At 35.5% G+C, this 18,805-nt stretch overlaps 1 protein-coding gene across 9 annotated transcripts; it reads right to left on the bottom strand.

Annotated features, from left to right (window-relative positions):
• Positions 1–472: 472 nt before the first annotated feature.
• On the bottom strand, positions 473–13,302 carry UBP5 (ubiquitin-specific protease 5). 9 transcript variants are annotated; one of them, XM_089042710.1, is made up of 15 exons: positions 13,019–13,281; positions 12,337–12,497; positions 11,804–12,058; positions 10,974–11,118; positions 10,785–10,844; positions 10,567–10,677; positions 8,736–8,766; positions 8,353–8,627; positions 7,066–7,206; positions 6,816–6,986; positions 3,674–3,931; positions 3,437–3,582; positions 2,434–3,012; positions 973–1,246; positions 473–889 (listed from the first exon to the last, which is right to left on the bottom strand). In XM_089042710.1, the coding sequence occupies exons 2-15, from the start codon at positions 12,474–12,476 to the stop codon at positions 752–754; spliced, it is 2,724 nt and encodes a 907-aa protein (XP_088898836.1). In that variant the 5' UTR covers positions 12,477–12,497; positions 13,019–13,281; the 3' UTR covers positions 473–751. The 9 variants fall into 9 exon arrangements, with proteins under 9 accessions (XP_088898836.1, XP_088898837.1, XP_088898832.1 ...); XM_089042711.1 differs by having other exon boundaries at positions 10,567–10,662; XM_089042706.1 differs by having other exon boundaries at positions 8,353–8,766; positions 12,337–12,487; positions 13,019–13,302.
• Between the last annotated feature and the right edge of the window lie 5,503 nt (positions 13,303–18,805).

Raw genomic sequence — 18,805 nt, 5'->3', positions numbered from 1 at the left:
GAAAATAGATCATGAATACCTTACATGTCCAAAAAACCTTAACGTCCATCTTTCCTAGTCTTCAGAAATGAATAAAGGACCCAAAAAAATTTATGAAGTTATAAAAGAAGCATGTGTTTTTAACTCAAGTACTTGAAAATATTTAAAGATAATTTTTACCATGTTGACAAGGGTTCAAATCCCAGGCCTTGCAAGCACGCGATGGATTTTCTTAAATAATTTGTGACATGTTCGTATTTATTGTGCAATATTATCGAAATTATTGCAATGTATTTAATAAATAAATCAACATAATGAAGGAAAATATGAAGGTCAGAATTCAAAACTATAATATCAAAATTATCACAATAACTAGATAGTATTTTGCCAAAATATTGCCAGCTCAAAAAAATAATATTTTCATCGAATAGCAACAAGGACATGGATATTTTACTATGATAGTAATTAACAAATAGCAACAAGGACATGGATATTTTATAGTAAACAAACACATTTTCAACATAAAATTTAAAAAAATTACAGACATGACACTTCTAAGAACACTACAGTTCTTCTAATCAAGTTGTCACTAGCTTTACGAGACGAACATGCCTAAGCCCCAGCTTGACTTGTCTCTTAAACAAACCGAGCATGGCTTTAGTTTGTTTCGATTACAAAACAAGGGTTTGCAAGAAATATAGATGCCCTAGAGAGGCTAGTTTTTTGATTAAACAGAGTCGTCACCTCACCTACACAGGATTGGACCACATTTTTAGCAGCTAGCATCAGCATCTTCAGTCGCAACACGCCGATAAAAGAGTACATACGCAGCTCCTGACTTCACCTCTTCTTCATTTATGGGCGATACACAACTGTCATCAAAACTATACCACCTGTTCTCATCTAGAAGCTGTACAACAATAACAGTCGATAAGAAGATTTATACCAAATGCAGCTGATATTTCAACCAAAGAAATCCTTCCAGATACTCACCTTGATATGCGCAGTGTAGTGCCCGCTACCCATTCCGCCAATGTGGTTGGTCAAGGCATAGAGTTCATAAAGTTGACGTCGAGCGTTTTTCTTGCTAGCTACGTAATTTGTTAGATCAAAGTCATGAATCGGAAAGTCGACAAAGGTTTCCAGTTTATGCTTCATCGACCTACTGTATGAGAACCTCTTTAGATGGATGACTAACACTTCTGGAAGCCTCCATAGATCAAGCTTTTTACTTGCTTGCCTTCGCTCCTTGCACTGGGGACAGTACCTTCACCGTATATTTTATTAATAGGTCATATTTCGTAGATGAATGGCAATGTTTCCTCTTTTAACAAAAGAAACTAACTAGACAGATGACTCTTTATCAGATACCACCATAATATTTTGACAGTTTAGATACTTTGCCAGACTACAACCACAGAACTATTTTATACTAGAAATTTAAAAATGCTTCATTCTAAAGTTGCTTCATAAAGCTCAAAAATCTGGCTCCTAATTACAAGTTTTTAACAACTCATTCATCTCTAAAATAGCAATTGTAAGGCATTTGCAATCATGTAACAATTGCACTCAAATTCCGAAAGAAAATACTCGCACCATCTTCTGTAGCACCAAAGGTGGTATTCTCACAAAAAGTTCTAGCAAATCTAGGCCCCTTGATCACCATCAATTTCGCATTCATCAGACATATAAATTTATACTTATGCACACATTCTCCTGTCCAAACACCCAGATCTTTAATACAAAACTCCTGATCTCCAAACACAACCAAATGTACCAAATGGCTAAGTGATGCGCCTTATAAAATTTATCATTGAGTCAATCTATATGTGGTATACACTCTCAATGCCATTCAATCATTCTTTACTTTTGGTTACTTTCCTATTTGTTTTCTTTTGTTTATTTCTCTTTCCTTTTTCTAACTTTCATCTCTCTCACCTCTTAGTACAGGAGAATGTGTGTGTGAGACACGTCTTCGAAGTTCAGATGAAATTGACACTGCCAAACAATTTGAAAAATAAAACTATTCGGTTCATCCCACAATGCAGAAAACCATAAATTTCCTTCTAATCCATCATTGATACATGGATATACAGTTATCATTAATCTGCTTGTTAAGCAGGATACTGCTCCATCCAAATAGCACGTCTTGATGTTCAAAGGGCACATTAAATGTGAATAAAATGCGTCCGTTTAGGTCTTAGCTCTAGGGTTTTGGTTGCACAAAACCCAGGAGCTAAGCCCTAAATGGCAATTCAACACCGAAAAAATAATAAACCCTCTAGGGGAGAGCTAAGCCCTAAACGATTCTACACCCTAATTAATATAAAAAAGGCACTGGATCCCGCACACACCTGAAGCCTTGTGTAGTTACCTATAATTCTATATTATCATTTGGGTGACTTTGAACACAGAGAGAGAGAGAGAGAGAGAGAGAGAGAGAGAGAGACTAACCACATATCTTCAGGTACTAGTGGTTCTTCCCGTAGGAAAGCTTCAAGGCAGGTGTACAACGAGAGAGGTTCAGTGCGGGCTTTCTTTGTTACAGGTCCATACTTAAAAACTTCTGGCAAGTTTTCCAGATAATGGGTGTCATACTTTTCTAAAAACTTCTGTGACCAATCAACATATATTAGTATTGATGTTGATGATGAGGCCAGTCTGATGGCTTTCTCTACCCCCACCCATAGATCAGTACATGTATTATTTTCTCCGACCAACTGAAGAGGCAATTCTAGAGAAGACACTGGTTTAGAACTAGTGATATCCTTATTTGCTGAATTTGATACAACAGAATCAGTACATGCTTCGCCGGAACACAAGTCAAGAGAGGGGTCTGATCCTTCTGTTGCAGACATTACACCAGATATCTTAGTATGCTCCAAACTTTTAGTTCTAAGCATTGGAGAGAGCATTTTATGAACCATCATCAGTATGTTGCCTCCAATAATTTCATCATCACATGAGATTGGCAAGACAAGAGGTGTTCCATAGGGTTTCCATCCTGATGTGATCTGCGAATCACTATTTCCTCTAGGAGACGATTAAAAGTTAGTAGAAGAAGCTATAAAATGATCAATCTACCAGATAACTCCAGAAAAACAAGTGCAGTTGTTTATAGTTCAAAGTGAAAGACAAATCAACACCACATCAATTTTGTTGTTTATGATTCAAAATGAGAAAGACAAGTCAACACCACATTAATCATTTTACACGCTGCTCTGACTAGGAAAATGTGACAAACTGCTTTCGGAAAAACGACATTTTTGCAGTCTTGACTAAACAACCAGCCTTTTTTCAGGATACATATAAAAATGGCTAAATTAGTTAAGCACAAAATGATTAAGATCAGGGACTAATCAAACAAGGAAAACACGGGAATCAAACTTGGGGTGAGTGGGTGACAGCCTTTCTAAGCACAGTGCAGACTATAAGGTCAAGATCAAAGTATACATACTGCTCTCGACGGCGGTGTATGAATTGAAGATATTTTGTGTTTGCCAACTTTGGAACCTTAAAAGCAGCAAGATGGTCGTCATCTTTGATGGTAGATAATGATATTAATGGGTCTTCTAAAAATCTCTGAACCATATGGTGTTGTATCTGTGAACCACAAATTGAATAAGTTCAACGAACCATACACATTCCAAAAGAAGAACAGAAGCATCAGATTCCAAATGTAAATGCTACAGACCTCCACAAGCAAAAGCTTCTCACTGTGCTTTACAGAACTAGCATTGCTAAGCATCTGGATCAAGTCCCTGCAACGTCCCTGTTTGGGGACTGTGACAGTACAAGCAGATGGCAATGCACTTCCATCGCAAGTAAAAACTGTTACTGTCATTGTTCTAGTGGTGGTGGACTGGAGTGGCAATGAAAGGTACATAAAAGGATCAAAAGTAACAGAGACTTTATTGCAAATGGGACAAACCAAAGTTGACTTATACTGGCCCTGTAAAACAGGAAACATCATAACCGTGAGGAAAAACTATTTTGTACTTTATATATGGATTGAAGTAATGAAGTTTTAAAAACACATTCTGTAGGAGCGTTTCATTAGGGGATTTATGCTGAGCTGACATATAAAGGCAATCTTGTTAGCACTTATCAAACAATATTTTCTTAGTCCTTATAAGCACAGCCAAAAATTTCATTTATACAAACTACCAGGATAAGCATTTCGATTAGGATCCAGATTCAGTAAAAACATATCTAGATTTGAAAATGCCAAGCCATGACTCACCGACCTTCATAGCATCAAACAGTAAAAATAGGATTTTATTTTGATAAATGAGATACAAAATCAGGAAGCTTCTAATTGGTGCATCATATAATGTAATCAAAAAAATAAATTCAAAGAAAAGTCAAAAACCATCATTTGCTTATTCCATGAATAGAATTGTCAGAACAAGTAGCCATAGAATTAGCCCACTAGGAGAAGAATCAGACAAGGGTAAGGAAACACTTACAAAGTTCAAACCTAGATTTACAACCAACATATTTAAACTCAGGCACCAGCTAAGCCAAATGAGTGGCAAGTTGCCATATACTGGTTTGGAAACACTCATGATGAGATTTTGAGGTTGGAGCAAAAACCTTAGGATTGTATGTCATCCTGGAAGTGTCACCTAATGTTAACTAAGTGTTGCATGTGACTCTGTGGCAGCAAATCAAAACAATTAGTATGTCAACAGACAACAACTTAGAACTTTAAAGAGGAAAATTCAAGAGGTATTTAACAAAAAATAAAAATAACTTCTATGTTTCTGTCTAACTCAGTCAATAACATAAACTTCCCTGTGGTTTGCTTAAACAGCACACGCTTCCCTATCGAAGTGTTCAAATAACAGGCCCCACATTTGAACTTTTCAGATGTGATGCTAACCTCCAGAAGTTAAGGAGCTGTCACTGGTCATCAATTTGCACTCTACCACATCCCCGACTTTTGTCTCTGCCTTCTTTTTTTTTCAATCCAAAGCCACTCTACTGCAACTCATCTTGAAGCTACCGCCACCACTCTTGATATCATGCTAAATTTCTTCGGATTCCAGACCCACCCAAGCTCCAATACAAATCCATCACTTGAGTCCCCAAGATACTAATTTCCCAAATGCACATAAAAGCTCTAATCAATTACCTTAAGATATAAACCAGATAAGAATCCAAATACCCCAAACCTACAAGATTTCTTAAAACTTCGAACAACCTAAAATTTCATAAGCTAACCTCAAAAATCTATTTAAAAAGTAAAACATGTTTAAAGTTTGACAAAACCGCTCCAATAGCTGGAGATAAGAGGTTCAAATGACAAAACATAAGTAAATGAGCCTCTCTTGAGCATCCAACGATAAAGGTGCAAAACTAACCAAATCTCCATGACATATAAGTACCACTAAACCTCCACATCGCTCAAAGCAGAAGTTACGTTAGACTGAAAACATAAATCTAGCAAAACTGTCAGACTCACAGCAGTACTAACTTACCCAGATATAGCGACAACCTTTACAACCAATGCCCATAAAGGTTATGCCAATTGTGTTTCTTGTTTTGTATGGCTACAAAAGCCATTTGCTTTGATCTTCCCCTTGTCAAGGATAATATTAAAATATGTCTCTGCTTGGAATAGATTAGCATTGGGTTTCTTTACTGCAGGTGAAGGAATTGTGACAAAACTGGACAGAAAGGAGAGAGAACAAATTGGAAGGATTAGATGGACCATACAATTGAATTATTGTAGGTGGTACAAGGGTGGGGTTGACAGAATATTGGGGCAGTGGTGCAAGGTGCAGGAGTAGCAGTTGTTCTTAGGAGATCCATAAGGTGATGAGGAGTTGATGCAAGGCAGAGGCTATACCCAAACATACCCAAAATACAGAGAATATAAGGATAAAGCAGTAGAATCGAAGTTGGAACGAAGATAATTGAGTTCTAGGGCAAAATCCCAATATAAATCTATAGACTAAAGTCTGAAATTATATTTATCAACAAAAACTCAATACAAGAGTCTCTAACGAGCCTATTTATACTAGAATACAGAAAACCTAATTGACATAGGAAATTAAAAACCTAAACAAGAAATTAAACCAAATCCTAGTAAGAGTAGGAAAAAAAAGTACCTAATAATTTAAAGTAAATAGAACCCTAGCCCAATTGAGTCACAGGCCTAAGTAATCTTAGAGAGCTTCGTAGATGCTCCTGCATTAGGAGTGTAAGAAAGAACAAAATGGTAAGTTCCTCACCTTGAAAGAACATTTTCATATCAAATAAAATTAAGGTTGACCACCAAGCTTTATCCACATGTTGGATAATAATATACTTTTAATACATCAATAACATTGTTCAATGACAATGGTAGCAAGGGAGGTATGCATCATCTACCTACATTGAGGGGAGGGCATGCATCATTTAACAAAAAGGAAACAGAATTGCAAGCAAAAATACAAGTAGGAAGCAAGATAGACATCTAGCACCAAATCCCAACAGTGTTAAAAAAACAGCAATTAGAACAGCACTTGAAGTTGCAACACACCAGGTATTGCAAGAATCCAGGTATCCGCATCCACCATATGGAGAGATACCCAGCACAACCAAAGGCATATCTCTTTCTTTACAAATATACTACATCATGGCAAAGATTGACACTATTTTACAAGCGCTGTGTCTTGCAAACCCTATCTAGCATTATCTAGTACGTCTTTGATTGAAAAAGCATAATGGAAGAAAAGATAACAAGCAGAATCAACTTCAAATTCAAACAAACAATAAAAATAAAAATACTTGAAGCAGCAGTGTAACAACAATTTTTTGACATATAATTTTTTCAATGACATACTCACTTGGCAGACATCAACAATTATAGAATCATTACGAGCAATGTGGTTTGCCCAATACTCATCAGCTACGTCTTCATCAGGCCGGCCATCAGCATCTCTAGACTTTATATATGGTTTGTGTTTCACACGATTCAGATCTTCATGAAGACCATCTAGCAAAAACGCCAAAAGCTCCTGAAACAACAATTAGCTTTTAAGTTCATCCAAATTGCATGTGTGCACACTGCTGAAAACATAGTGTCAAGTACCAAACCTGAGAATCGTGCTGATTGTAACCACTAAACTGAGGTGCAAAACGAGCAAGTTTTGTTTTAAAAGGTCGAGGAGCAACCGGTGTTCGTCCAGGTGCCCATAGCTTCCGAAGTAACTCACCAAATGCTAGAGCTAGCTCACCCTACATTTTGACCAATTCAGTGAAAAAATTCAGCCAAAAAAGCAAATCAGTAAAATTTTGAAAACACAGAAACATCAAACACCATCTCAGTATATCCTTCAAATCGCTTGCTTGGATTTCAATCAACAAGCTAATTTTAACAAGTATTTACAGCAATACCCTCAAGAAGAGTCAAGGTACTCCTTGAAAATATGTTTGACTGAACATAAAAGCAATCATGGAGGTCTCACTACTAGCATTCATAAAGCTCTCAAGTACTAGCATTCATAGGCATGTCACTTATGCTCAATTTTTTCAACTTTGATCCCATCTATTGACAGGTTTAATTGTTTAAGTCATACTTAAAACCTAACATTTAAGCGATTAACCAATCCAAGACTAAAACACCTAAAATGTAATATGCATTGATGAGTATTGACATGTTATTGAACACATTATTTTTTGCACGTTTGTTAAGAAAAAAAAACAGGATTCCCTCTCGAGAAGCGCTTTCTACATTTAGGAATATGTATATCTATAGATACATGCAAAACAAGGAATCTTGTGGCTGCCTTTGTTGAGTTTAGCTGAGTATTCAATCACCACAAGCATGATGCAAGGTAGCTAGCTAAGCTAGTTTTCTATTTATGAGAAACAAAACCAGGTTATCAAAATAAAGTGGACAAAAATACAACTGTCAACAACATATCCACAAGAGGCACCCAAAAAAAACTTGTGGCTAAGTCAACTAGAGGATAACTGGAAATACTAAAATCAATTGTGTGTGTTTCCATAACTACACAAATCATGAACCACATAAGCTAATAGCGACTCATCATTCATGTGCTTATTGAATTTTTCTCAATCTAGAAAATCCTAAAATGCTAAAAGGAGAATAAGGAGCAGAAATTATGTCAGACCTCAATAATTTTGTGCAAGTGTCACATACAGCTAGATACTGCATGCTTGATAAAATAAACTTTCTGAGTTTAGCAAATGGCAGCAACAAAGCCACTTAGAAGACAACACTAGGAAAAAAAAAAAAGGAAATTAAATTTTAAAAACTGACTCACAAAATTTGGCGGTCTTTTATAACAACAAAATTATAGGTTTCAGGATACTCAGATAAAAAGTGAACCATGCAAATATACTATATTAGAAACTTACAACCATGCCCAGAGGATTTTGCCAGTTTATCTCCTGATGATAGTCTTCCCGAAAATATCTAGCAAACTCCGGAGTATGAACAAGGCACTGTATAGCACTATTCATAAAACAAGTATTCCCAAGGTTCTGCAACCCTGTCAAGCCACAAGACGACCCCCTAGTACTAACACCAATTGTCCCATATGGAGTATCCAATTCTCTAGCAATTAGGCCTTGACTTTGTATGAGCTCCACGCTGTAGCTTCTTGATGCGCCCTTGGTTGCAGATAAACCTCCTGCAATCGACAAGCTTGACTTAGAAGGCTCTACAAGAACAGAGGCACCTTCCTTCTCTAAAGATCCATTGTAGCGAACAGAACTTGTGGATCTGCCCAATGTGGTACCATTGACAGGGTTAAGCACCTCCACCAGAATCTGTTTTAATTGATTACAAAACAAAACCAACATGAAATTGGGGGAAAAAAGACAAAAACAGAAGAAGAAGAAGAAGAAGAAAAGAAAGAAAGCTGTCAAGTAATAAGCACTTGCAGTATTTAGACATGTTACTCTCTATGACTTTTACCAAGATGTTAAACTCATCAAGTTTTGTGTAGCAATGCATCATGAACTAAAAATGATAGACTGAAAGAAATTATTTACTTCATAGGAAGCGACACATCTTACTCTCTAACTGGAACCATACAGATCATGAGCTTCTGCATTTAGCATCGTGCATTTATGTGCAATTAAATGAATCTTTAACATTCAATTAAGCTAAGGGCCATTTGGATGGAGTGATTTCAAATCTAGGAATTTAGGTGACATTATAACATCTGCTTATTTAGACTACTACAGTCCATGTATGCCAAGATTTGAATAAGAAGGAACTAAAGAAAACAAATGGATTTCAAATGACTCGATGCATATAGTCATTTCAAATTCATTTCAAATGTATTACATCAAGTTGTTTCACATACATACAATCCAATGTTTTCAAATTTTTCTTTAGCAAATTTAGCTTTGTTGTCGAATCCAAATCATTTCTTTCAAATACTTCCATCCAAATGAAGCCCACTTCCATCCAAATGGAGCCCACTTCCATCCAAATGGAGCCCACTTCCACCCAAATGGAGCCTAATGGAATTAATCAGTCCACATCAGATAAGAATAAAACTCTCTTTTTGGACCTTAGCCCTAACCCATTCCAATGTCAGTCTCTTCTCCCCTCTATTCTCCAAAATGTCAAGCAGTCAAATAGCTACAGCTGCTGTTTCATAAGTATCCAAATTTAGAATTTGATTCCAATAAACAATATCCCATTTGCCTTCTTCTTAAGAAAGATTAGAGTGGTTGTTATGGAAATGGGTGTTCTTCATAAAAATTATAATTATAATTATAAAAAATAAAAATAAAAGAAAAGAACATGGATGTCATGTTCTTCAATTGAATCTGAGAGGAAGACAGAATTAGTAGGATTCACTAATGTCATCAACCCAAGAATTAAAAAAATTATAGACTTCCAAAGTAGGCCTTTGACGCTTTCACCCATCCATACATATTATGGATCCTGTTATACTTTTAGGATAAAAGACAGTAGATATCTGGATACTATCAAATGACACAGCTGTGTAAAGTTTTTTGTGATTTTACGGAAAAGGTGGAAAGATGACTTGAGGGAAGGAAAAAGAGACAGGCAGCGAGATGGAATTGTGGTAAGGTGAAAACGGAGTTTTATTCTAATCTTACATGTACTGATTTAATTCCATCAGATTAATCGAATTGTCAAGATTTGTCAAAATGCACATCAATGCACCAATCCTAAATACAGAGGCACATGATCTGGCAACATAACCTCTCAAAGAAAAAGTGTGCAAACAGAACAGATGCTTTTGTAAACCAACATGGTAAATAATAATATTAAACATTCTGTTTCTGGTGCACAGCAACACAAAAGCAATATATCCATACTTGATGCTTTGAAGCAAACTTCAACACAAACTTAAACACCCATAACCTATTTATGAAAATAGGAATCTTCCGATGATATCATGCAAAAGGAGTAATACGTTCGAGATTCCAAGATGAAGAAACATCTTTATGGAACTGTAGCCTTAAATCAGAACATGAACGTATGAAAGGTCCTATGTACCATCATATGAAAATTATGAAGCCCTATGCTAAAGCAGAATTTTGCATAGTTGTTCTAATAAAGTGGTGGAACAAACTAAGACTCACATCTTGATCCATCTGTATATTGGCATCATCAAGTGTTTTATCCATGTCGTTCATCAGTGCATGTTTCCGGCGGCCATAGTAATCCCAAATGCATACCTTCAGGTGAGGAAACTCTCAAGTAACAAAATAGCTGGAGTAAATGAGCTGCTGAATAAAAGATTTAAAATAAAGACACTGAAACTAGATGCAGTAGTAGCAGAGTCATAGGAAACTATTACTTGTTCCATGCTAAGATCAAAGATATCACAAGCTCTTCTGTGAAGTTCTGCAATGGTTTCCTGCCCAAAATATTTCAATCTTCAGGTTAACAAAATAAATAAATAAATCAGCATATACTTAGTAAGACCTTACTAAAGAGGCACAATTGCCACTGAAGAAAGTGGTATATCAAGACCTGCCTATTTTACCTTCTTGCTTATTCTTATAATAGAGCGGTCACCTTTTGGCATCACAAGTAATTGAAGACGCAGAGGGTACACTTCTACTGCCATCTCTGTCTGAGAAAGACCTGAACTAATCACTTTCCTTGGCAATGTTGGACCACCACCATACCTATAACCAGCAAACACTATTAATTCTATTTACACTTCAGGTTGCAGGAATACAGCACATGTAGTCTACACCTAACTTTTTTTTTTTTTTTTTGGAAGGGAATACTCTAGACTAAACATTCTCCTCCAACCACACTTAGAAATTGATAAATCCAACAGGTTGAAAACACAGAAATGAAACTTGACATCAGTTCACAAGGGTAATCATTTAAGAGTAAGGAGAGATAGTACAGTCTTCATTATTCCTTCCAATCCAAAGTATGTATATGCTGTACAGTCACTGAAATGCAAATCTAAAGAGATTTTACAGAAGGCTGGTTTATTCCTAAAATGTTCACTGTTCTCAATCGACTGTTTGCATTGCAACAATTTTTTTTTTTTTTTTAAAGGAAAGAAACAAATCTCTAGAATACAATTCATTCAATTCAATTAGTGGTAGTGGTGTCTCAGTATTACTTCTGAGTTTGCTTATATAAGGCATGATGCAATACCTTTCTCATCATTTCCTAGTAAACAAAATGACATCAACCAGAAGTCTAGTAATATATCCCACATCTGAATACATTGCATTTACATAGATATATATATGTGTGTGTGTGTGTGTGTGTGTGTGTACAACAACATCTATGTGAATACGAATTTTCAGAGTGGTAGGGATAACAAAGAAAGGCATGACATTTCCACACCATGTATGCAATTGGTTCCAAACTTCTTGTGGCAGCAACACATAATCACGGCCTTCTAGTAAAGTATCATGTATGTCAATGCCCAAATTGGTATCCGCTGATGCTGCATCATATATTAAGTCAGAATTATCAATACCAGCAGGCCTCTTCAAGGTACTGGAACCAGCCGAATCATAATGCTCTGACACAAAGGATACATCATTTGGGTTATTGGGTTGGTCCTGGTTCACATAATCAATCCAATGTTGCCACCATCTATATTGGGAACCAATTAAAAAGACATTAGAAGCAATTTTCATATTCAAGATGAGCCCATAAAACAAAAGCATTCATTAGAACATATGAATTTACAGCCCCTTTTGCAGCAAACCAAGATTTTTCTTTTAAAAAAAACCAATTTAAAAAACACCGAAACATGAACATTTCACAAAGAAGAACAAATTTCTGATAATTTAAAAAATTAATAATCAAATGCAACATGCTATTAAGAAAAATAATATTATGTTTAGACAAACAAGACACAAAGTTCAAACCTCTGAGTAAGCAAGTAGAAGATGTCACCCTCTTTGGAATTAGCTTCAGCAGCCAAAGCAATGTCTCTTATCAAAATCCTTTCTTCCTCTGGGGAAAGCTCCGTACTTCTACTCCTGCTGCGCATAGACACTGCCGCCATACCTCACCGACCTGAATGCTACTGCTGTCCAAATTACAAAATTACAAAGGTTTTCTTGTTCTTTTTTTATATATGCTCTCCTGTTGCATCATATTAAATGGCATTTTCAGGTTCTATGAAAACTCATGGGTTCCACTCTAAGATATAAATACAGTAGGCTAAGATCAAAATGGCACGACTGGACTTCCACTAGACTATTGCACCACGCTGATTGATCAGAAACCAAACTCTGCTCAAGGAAGTTGCAATGATTTTTAATTTTTAATTTTTTATCAAAAGTTGCATTGATCATTTGAAGAAGCTAAATCTAAACATAGTTTTAAGAGATCCCCGCTTTTCTTTTGTTTTTCTTCTCATGGTAAATGTGTAATGCAAATTTCAGCCATATCAACAAAACCAAATCCAGAATTTCCCACTTGAATGAAAGTTCAACTTCATATTCAACCCACCATCTTAATCAAACCCAAAATACAAATTTAAACAAATTCACCAAATTTACCAAGCTAATATTAAAGAGAGAAAAAGGAGGGAGAACTGTCTACCTGAGCTGAGAGAGAGCGACCACCTCCTCGATCCAAGAGAGCTACCACGTTGTAGATGTAAGTGAGAGCAAGTACGAGGGAGAGCGCGAAGAGGAGGGAGAGGCAGTGAGCAGGAAAAGAGCGATAGCCGAAGCGAGCGAGAGAGCGGAAGAGAGAGCTGGAGAGAGAGACCGACGGAATAGAGAGCGATGGAGTTTCACGCTGAGAAGACGAAGAGAGGGCTCAAGTCCAGATGGGCTGAGAGGTGCATCACGATGGGCCGATGATTTCAAATAAGGGAACTTACGGGGGGGACTTGGGGTGTATTCAATTTTTCATAGAATTAGCAATTTCTTAAAAGTCACTAATAAATTGGCAAGACTTTTACTCTAAATAATTAACCTTAAAAGTATGAAAAAGTCATTTATTTAATAAACTTTTTAAAAGTCATTAACTTTTTGGATACCACTAAAATTTTAAATACTTTTTAAAATTCATAACTGGATACCACCAAACTTTTAAATACTTTTTAAAAGTCACAATTGAATACCACTAGATTTTTTTTTTAGAAATAGCGATTTCATTGAAAAGAAAGCACTATACTTTTATATACTCTTTAAAAGTCTAAATTAAATACTTCCAGATTTTTAAACTCTATAAAAGTCATTAAAAGTTTGAATTGAATGCACCCCCCTTAAATTTGGGCAGAGCAGCTTCAATAATTGTATGTAAATTTGGACTCGAATCAGGTGAGAACAGTGAGAACCTTATATGAGAATCAATCGCAACCGTTGAAATGCATTTAAACAGTTTATGAGAAAAAGCAAGCTTATGGTGCAAATGGGTAGGCTACAGTTTCCCTTTAGCCCATGTGTCAAGTCATGCTTCTTTCAAGAAGAAAAAAAAAACATGTCTTTGTTCTTCCTTACAGTCACGCCTTTTTTCTTCATTAATTTATGAATGAATCTTAATCATAACTCCCAAAATTTCACCTACCATACATAAATTTGTGTATTCCTCTTCTCTTGTTGCAAAAACTCCCTATTCTCTTTCACTTCCTCTTTTGTTGTCGCAGAACCTCCCTCATCTAGTCTTTCTATTTCTCAATCATCCAAAGTCATCTGAATGTTTGAATCGGTACGTTTCTCTGGAATTCCCTCTCTCTTTCATATTAAGGTTTGCATTAGGGGTGAGCATCGGGACCGAAAACCGAACACCGAATGAATCGTAAAAAAGGGGAAATGAATCGATAAAAAAGGGGAAAAAATCGGTTGACCAAAAAGTCAACAAACAGACCGAACAGTTCGGTTTTGGTTTTACACCGCACCGGACCGGACCGAATCAAACCGGTCATATAATTTTTATTTTTATTTTTTTTACAAAATTTTAAAATATAATGCCATATTTTAAATTTTATAATTACTATTTTTCCAAGTTCAACTTCAAAAAATTTCTAAATGTATAAATTGGATTATTTGTTAATTTTTAAGCCAAAAAAATAAGTTATTAATTATAATTTTTTAAAAAAATTAATAAATTTTTTTTTAAAATAATTAAAATAATAATCCGGTTCAAAACCGGAACCGGTCAAAACGGAACCGGCTGGTTTTTGAAATTTTTTTTGCCTGAATCGGACCGATTAAATAATACCAATTTCTATTCCGGTTTGAGGTGAGAACCGGACCAAACCGGACCGCACCCACCCCTAGTTTGCATGTTATATTACATTCCCTTATTTGTTTAGTATGTTGATATTCTATTTTCCAAAACTTTCTTTTGTTCACTCACATTTTTTACTGTTTTGCACCCCCAAGCAGTAAGAGTGTATCAGAGCACCACCACCGGGTGATCATCACCCACCACTCATCTTTTTTTTTCTTCCACTATGTAGGATATTCTCATATATTCGTACTACTTTTGTAAATTAACTAAATTAGCATGCTCTGAAATTGCCCTAGTGTTTTTTGTAAGGCCTGATGCCACAAAGATTGGATGTTGGATTGCGTGAATTCTAACCTTGTGCATGCTGAACGGTTGTGGATATTTGAATTGAGTTTCGTACACGTGAAATTTTTTGGAAACAAGCAATTTACAGACACTACAAAAAAGGGTCATTACTGCCAACATTTTTTGAGGGCCCAAATTCCCTCATAATAGTGTTTTTTCCGACCAAAAAATGTTGTCCATTGGAAATATGTCACGGGCCTGAAATTTATTTCCGACAAAGCAAATACCCTCATAAAAAGTCTCAATTGTTGTTGGAAATGTAATTTATTTGGAGGGAAGACTTGGCGCCAACTTTATTACCGACCAAAAGTACATTTGATGAAATAGGATGATTATTTCTGAGGGCCTTCTTATTACATTTGACGGAATTGTTTGACTATTTCTGAGAGACTTCTTATTTCGTCCGAATTGCTTGAATATTTTTGAGGGGTTCTCCTTTCATCTGAATTGTTTGACTATTTTCGAGGAGAAATATGTCCTCTAGGAAAAACGTTTGAATGTCAATTTCCCATTAGAATAAGTTAAAAAAAATTGATTGATAATAACCAATCAGACTCCAAAAAAAATAACTAAAAATAGTCAATCCAAAAAAAAAAAAAATTAGATGATTACAAAAAAATAGACAATCACAATTACATGACAACTCATCCCATAGTTGTAAGTTGAATCACATCCTTTCTTCAATCAATTTCGTTGTCTTCAACATCATTTTGGATGGCATGCATGCTTTGATTTTAAGTCTTTACTTCTTGGAATGGCTCAATCTCATCATTAGTCATCTATAAGCATTTCTTGGATTTGTTTCCACTACAAAACTCCAAATTTTATTTTTAACCCCCTTCACATAAAAAACTTGGATTGCTTGGCTTGCTAGTACGAATGGCTCTTGAGTATTTAGCTTGCGTGTTGTATTAACAGTAATTATTCCATAACGATCTATCTTGTAACCTGTTCCTTTTCATGATGTGTCATACCAATCACAATTGAACAATACAACTCTATTTCCTTATATGTAACGGAGCTCAACAATATCTACTAAGATTCCATACCATGGCACATCGTCAATCTGATTCTCCCCCTTAACCATAACTCCACTATTTTGTGTTTTTTTATTCTCATCACGCTGCAATGTATGAAATCTAAAACCACTAATATAATAACAAGGATAATAAGTTACTCGCCTTTTAGGATTTCGAGCCAAATAAAGCATTTGCTTACTAACTTTACCATCGTTGTATAGTTTTGTGACCTGCATAGAAAGGAAAAAATATTTTTAAATAAATATTTATGACAGTCAATAATTTTTCCAATACAATATTATCCATACCCTTTTAGAAATCCAGTTTGAAAATTGAAGCCTATGTGACTCCTCCACATTATCAACACTAGACTGGATTATAATGTTCTTATGTTCTCTACATACATAACAAATGATTATATTCAAATTAATACAGTGACATATTAGATCAAAATAAATAGTAACATATTAAATACACAGAGAATTTATAGTGTTGAAGAATTCTTACTGGACAAATGGCAAAGCTTCATCACAATTTTGCAAGACATAATGAGTGGCAGCCCTTATAAAGTTCGATGCTCATCTCTCTAAGTACACCTTTCCCAAAAGCTCGACTAGGTGTTGAGAAAATAGATAACATAGATGTATCATATGACGGATTGACCTCCATCATCGTTTCTATCTCTTTTATTAAACTTAGTTTCAACTCAATGCAAATAGCGAGAGCAAAATATTAAACACTCATTTCCCAAGACACCTTCGGCTGGATGAGCCTTATTACGAACATAAGTCTTTAGCTTATGCAAATACCTAATTACATCATAAATACTGAAATTAGAGAATCATACATCAGCAGTTAAAAATTTCATGAATAAAATTAATATCTAAACATTGAGATTACCTTTCCATAGGATACATCCATCTGAATTGTACTGGACCGGCCACCTTTGCCTCCTATGCCAAGTGGCAAGTTAAGTGAATCATGATGTCAAAAAAGGTAAGAGGGAATATTTTTTCCAACTTGCATAGAGTTATAACAATTTGATTGTCAAGAAGATTCAAGCCATCTTCTCTTAAAACTTTAGCACACAATTCCTTGAAAAAGTACGATAATTCAATTAAAGGCTCACTTACATCTTTGAGCAATAAATCTCCACCACAAACGGAAGTAATCTCTCTAAGAACACATGGCAATCATGAGTTTTCATACCAGAAGTATTACGTTCTGAAGCATTCACACATCAATATAAATTTTCAGAGTACCCATCTAGAACTTTCAACTCCATTAACATTGACATAAAGCTTTGTTATCATTATTTGACAATGTATAATCGCCTGGGATAAAATAGCTTACCATTATCTCCTTCTTTTGGATGATACCTCTGTCTTATACCCATTTCTTGAAGATCAAGACGAGCATTTAAAGAATCTTTTGTTTTACCATCAATGCTCATCATTATGCCAATCACATTCTCAAATACATTTTTCTCAATGTGCATGACATCGAATATTGTCCAATAAGGCAATTGAAAAAATATCGAATGTTTTGTCAATTATGATCTTTTCCAAACCCAAGTATTGTATACTTTTTCCCATCCTTGCCATGTGTTATTTCTCTTAATTCACTAAGTTCATTTATCACATCATCACTGGATGGTCTCTTAGGTGCAAGTCTTCTTTTCGTTGTATTATCAAATTGGCTTCGTTGATTACGCCATACGTGGTCAGACAGTAAAAATCTTCTATGATCCAAATAACATGTCTTAGATCCATGAGATAACTGACGATGCGAAGTATTAGATGCACAATATGGGCATGCCAATTTGCCAGACGTACTCCAACCTAACATGTATGCATATGCTGGATAATCATTGATAGTCCAAAGAAGTGCAGCTCTCATATGAAAATTCTGCTTTGCATATATATCATACGTTTATATATATGATTTTATAGTCTTTGAGATGGATAAGTCATGAATGCATGTGGATAGAAGATCAAAGGCATATGAGTTAGGGGTGGAAGGATTTTTTAATTTTGCTGTAGAAAATCTTGGAAATACAACTCATATTCGTTGTCCATGTGTTAAATGTGGGAATATTCAATTGTTTGGGGTTGGAATTATAAAGGACCACTTATACTTTAATGGAATTGACCAAAGCTATAAGATTTGGACATGGCACGGAGAACCTTGGGAATGGACTACTAATGCTAGTAGAAATGTGGAAGAATATGAGCAAAGTAGGTTCAGTTTTGTTTCTGAAGAATTAGGGATGGATGATAATGATTTAGGTGATATTGGATTTGATCCTTATAAGTTTGCCAATGTGATTGGGGATGGAGATCAACCCTTGTACCCTGGTTGCAGTAAGTACGCGATGTTGTCTACTTTGGTGAAGTTATATAATTTGAAAGCAAAACATGGGATGAGTGATGTTTGTTTTATAGAATTATTTATACTTCATAGAGATTTGCTTCCAGAAGGAAATACACTACCTTCCTCTATGTACGAGGCAAAAAAGACATTGTCTGCTTTAGGGATGAGTTATGATAAAATCCACGCATGTCCCAATGACTACATCTTGTATAGGAAGGATTATGAAGATTCAAATAATTGTCCTACATGTGGTATCTCAAGGTGGAAGGAAGGCAAAGATTCTATCTTGAAAGAGGGTGTGTCAGTGAAGGTGGTGTGGTATTTTCCTCCAATTCCAAGGTTTAAACGAATGTTTCAATCACATAAGACAACTAAGAGTTTGACTTGGCATGTTGTTAGAAAATCAGTT

This window comes from Prunus mume, linkage group LG8 (assembly GCF_029339155.1).
Source record: "Prunus mume cultivar Tortuosa linkage group LG8, ASM2933915v1, whole genome shotgun sequence".
Lineage (NCBI taxonomy): Eukaryota > Viridiplantae > Streptophyta > Magnoliopsida > Rosales > Rosaceae > Prunus > Prunus mume.
The sequence above is the reverse complement of the archived record's forward strand: the minus strand, read 5'-3'. Positions and strand labels throughout refer to the sequence as shown.